Here is a 1,442-nt window from a genome sequence, read left to right as displayed (position 1 = left end):
ATAGATCCAAAAATTGTCAATATTTGGAGTGATAAGAAAAGACGAACTGAAATCGTAATTATCAACAGATTGGAGAGAGAGAGAGAGAAAGAGAGAGAGACTAAGTGAAGAGAGACAGATGAAAACACGGAGTAGAAGATAGTAAAATAAAATGTACACACACACACACACACACAAACGGAGTGAGAGAATAGGGAGTGGGAGAGTGAAAGAAAAAGAATCGGGAGAGGAAGATATAAAGAAATAAAGTGAAGAGAGAGAGAGAGAGAGAGAGAGAGAGAGAGAGAGACAAAAGAAAACAGGGAGGAGGAAGAAATTAAAGCGAAAGAAGGGGAGGAGAGTAAGGATAGAGATAGAATAAGGGAGAGAGAGAAAGTGGTGCAAAGAGAAAGTGGAAGAGTGATGCAGAGAGAGAGAGAGAGAGGGGGTGAAAGAGAGAGAGAAGGATTATCTTCGTTATTTTTTGTTTGTTTCATGTGCCAAGGATGTATGAGCAGTATTCAGTTTCTGCCATCCAGTGAGGCGGAAGCCGGATTTTCTGAAACAGTAAAGTATTTATCCATTGAGACAGATCTTGTTTGAGGGAGGAACAGAGGGTAATGGTAATTATGAGCTATGTATGAAGCGAAACTAGCGATAAGCCATTTCAAGGGCTGATCTCGTCGGTGCGATTAGTGGATACAAGATAATACATAGATCGAGGGAAAACTCGTTAGTGTCGATTATGGAAGTGAACATCGCTGGACAGTCGAAACCAGTTGAAGTGACTTGTGTTGCAGAGGTGAAGCATCTGGATATTGGGGTGTCCAATACACTGAATGGAGGAGATACGTCTACATCGGGGGCCTATGATGACACGGCTTGTGAAGGAGACCGACTGTATGGGTGGTTGTCAGTGCGGCCCAACACCAAGCTTTTGCCTAAGATAAACAAACAAAGATATTTCGTGTTCTCCGAAAAAACATGTAAACTTTATCATTACCGGAGTCAACACGACATGCTACCTTTAGGAGAAATTGATATCTACAATGCTTCTTTCAACTTTGAGGCCAGCAATTTGGATAAACCGGGCCTGTTCGAAATCAGGTAAGCATTGCGAAATATACTACATTATAGTCTAAAATAATGATCTAATATAATGTAATATAATATGCATTTTTCATAATTTTATTGATAGGAATCTATGTATATGATCGACAGGGTTTCCGAAATTCCTTGTTTATTTATCACCTTATAATGAAAATATTCTAAAACACCCCCATTAAGAACTATTGTGTTGAAGATAAGGGCGGACGGAGACAACTTCAATCACATGTTTTCCATTTTCAAGTGTATCATACATATATTTAACACGAGCACACACATATACACACAACATAGATAGAGATATGTATGTATAAACACATTTTCACGTGTGTGTGTGTGTGTGTGTGTGTGTGTGT

At 39.2% G+C, this 1,442-nt stretch overlaps 1 protein-coding gene across 12 annotated transcripts in view; it reads left to right on the top strand.

The window, feature by feature from the left end:
- Positions 1-257: 257 nt before the first annotated feature.
- LOC106873743 (TBC1 domain family member 2B) overlaps positions 258-1,442 on the top strand; it is a 157,822-nt gene continuing 156,637 nt past the window's right edge. For 11 of the 12 annotated variants that reach the window (XM_089340237.1, XM_089340239.1, XM_014921239.3 and 8 more), the window contains exon 1: positions 352-1,086. In XM_089340237.1, the coding sequence (XP_089196363.1) occupies positions 725-1,086 (362 nt within the window). In that variant the 5' untranslated portion in view covers positions 352-724. Of the gene's footprint in view, positions 1,087-1,442 lie in introns of all 12 variants that reach the window. The other variant, XM_089340242.1, reaches the window with a different exon arrangement.

The sequence above is a fragment of the Octopus bimaculoides genome, chromosome 23 (assembly GCF_046866305.1).
Source record: "Octopus bimaculoides isolate indiv1 chromosome 23, ASM4686630v1, whole genome shotgun sequence".
In the NCBI taxonomy this organism is placed as follows: Eukaryota; Metazoa; Mollusca; class Cephalopoda; order Octopoda; family Octopodidae; genus Octopus; species Octopus bimaculoides.
The sequence above is the reverse complement of the archived record's forward strand: the minus strand, read 5'-3'. Positions and strand labels throughout refer to the sequence as shown.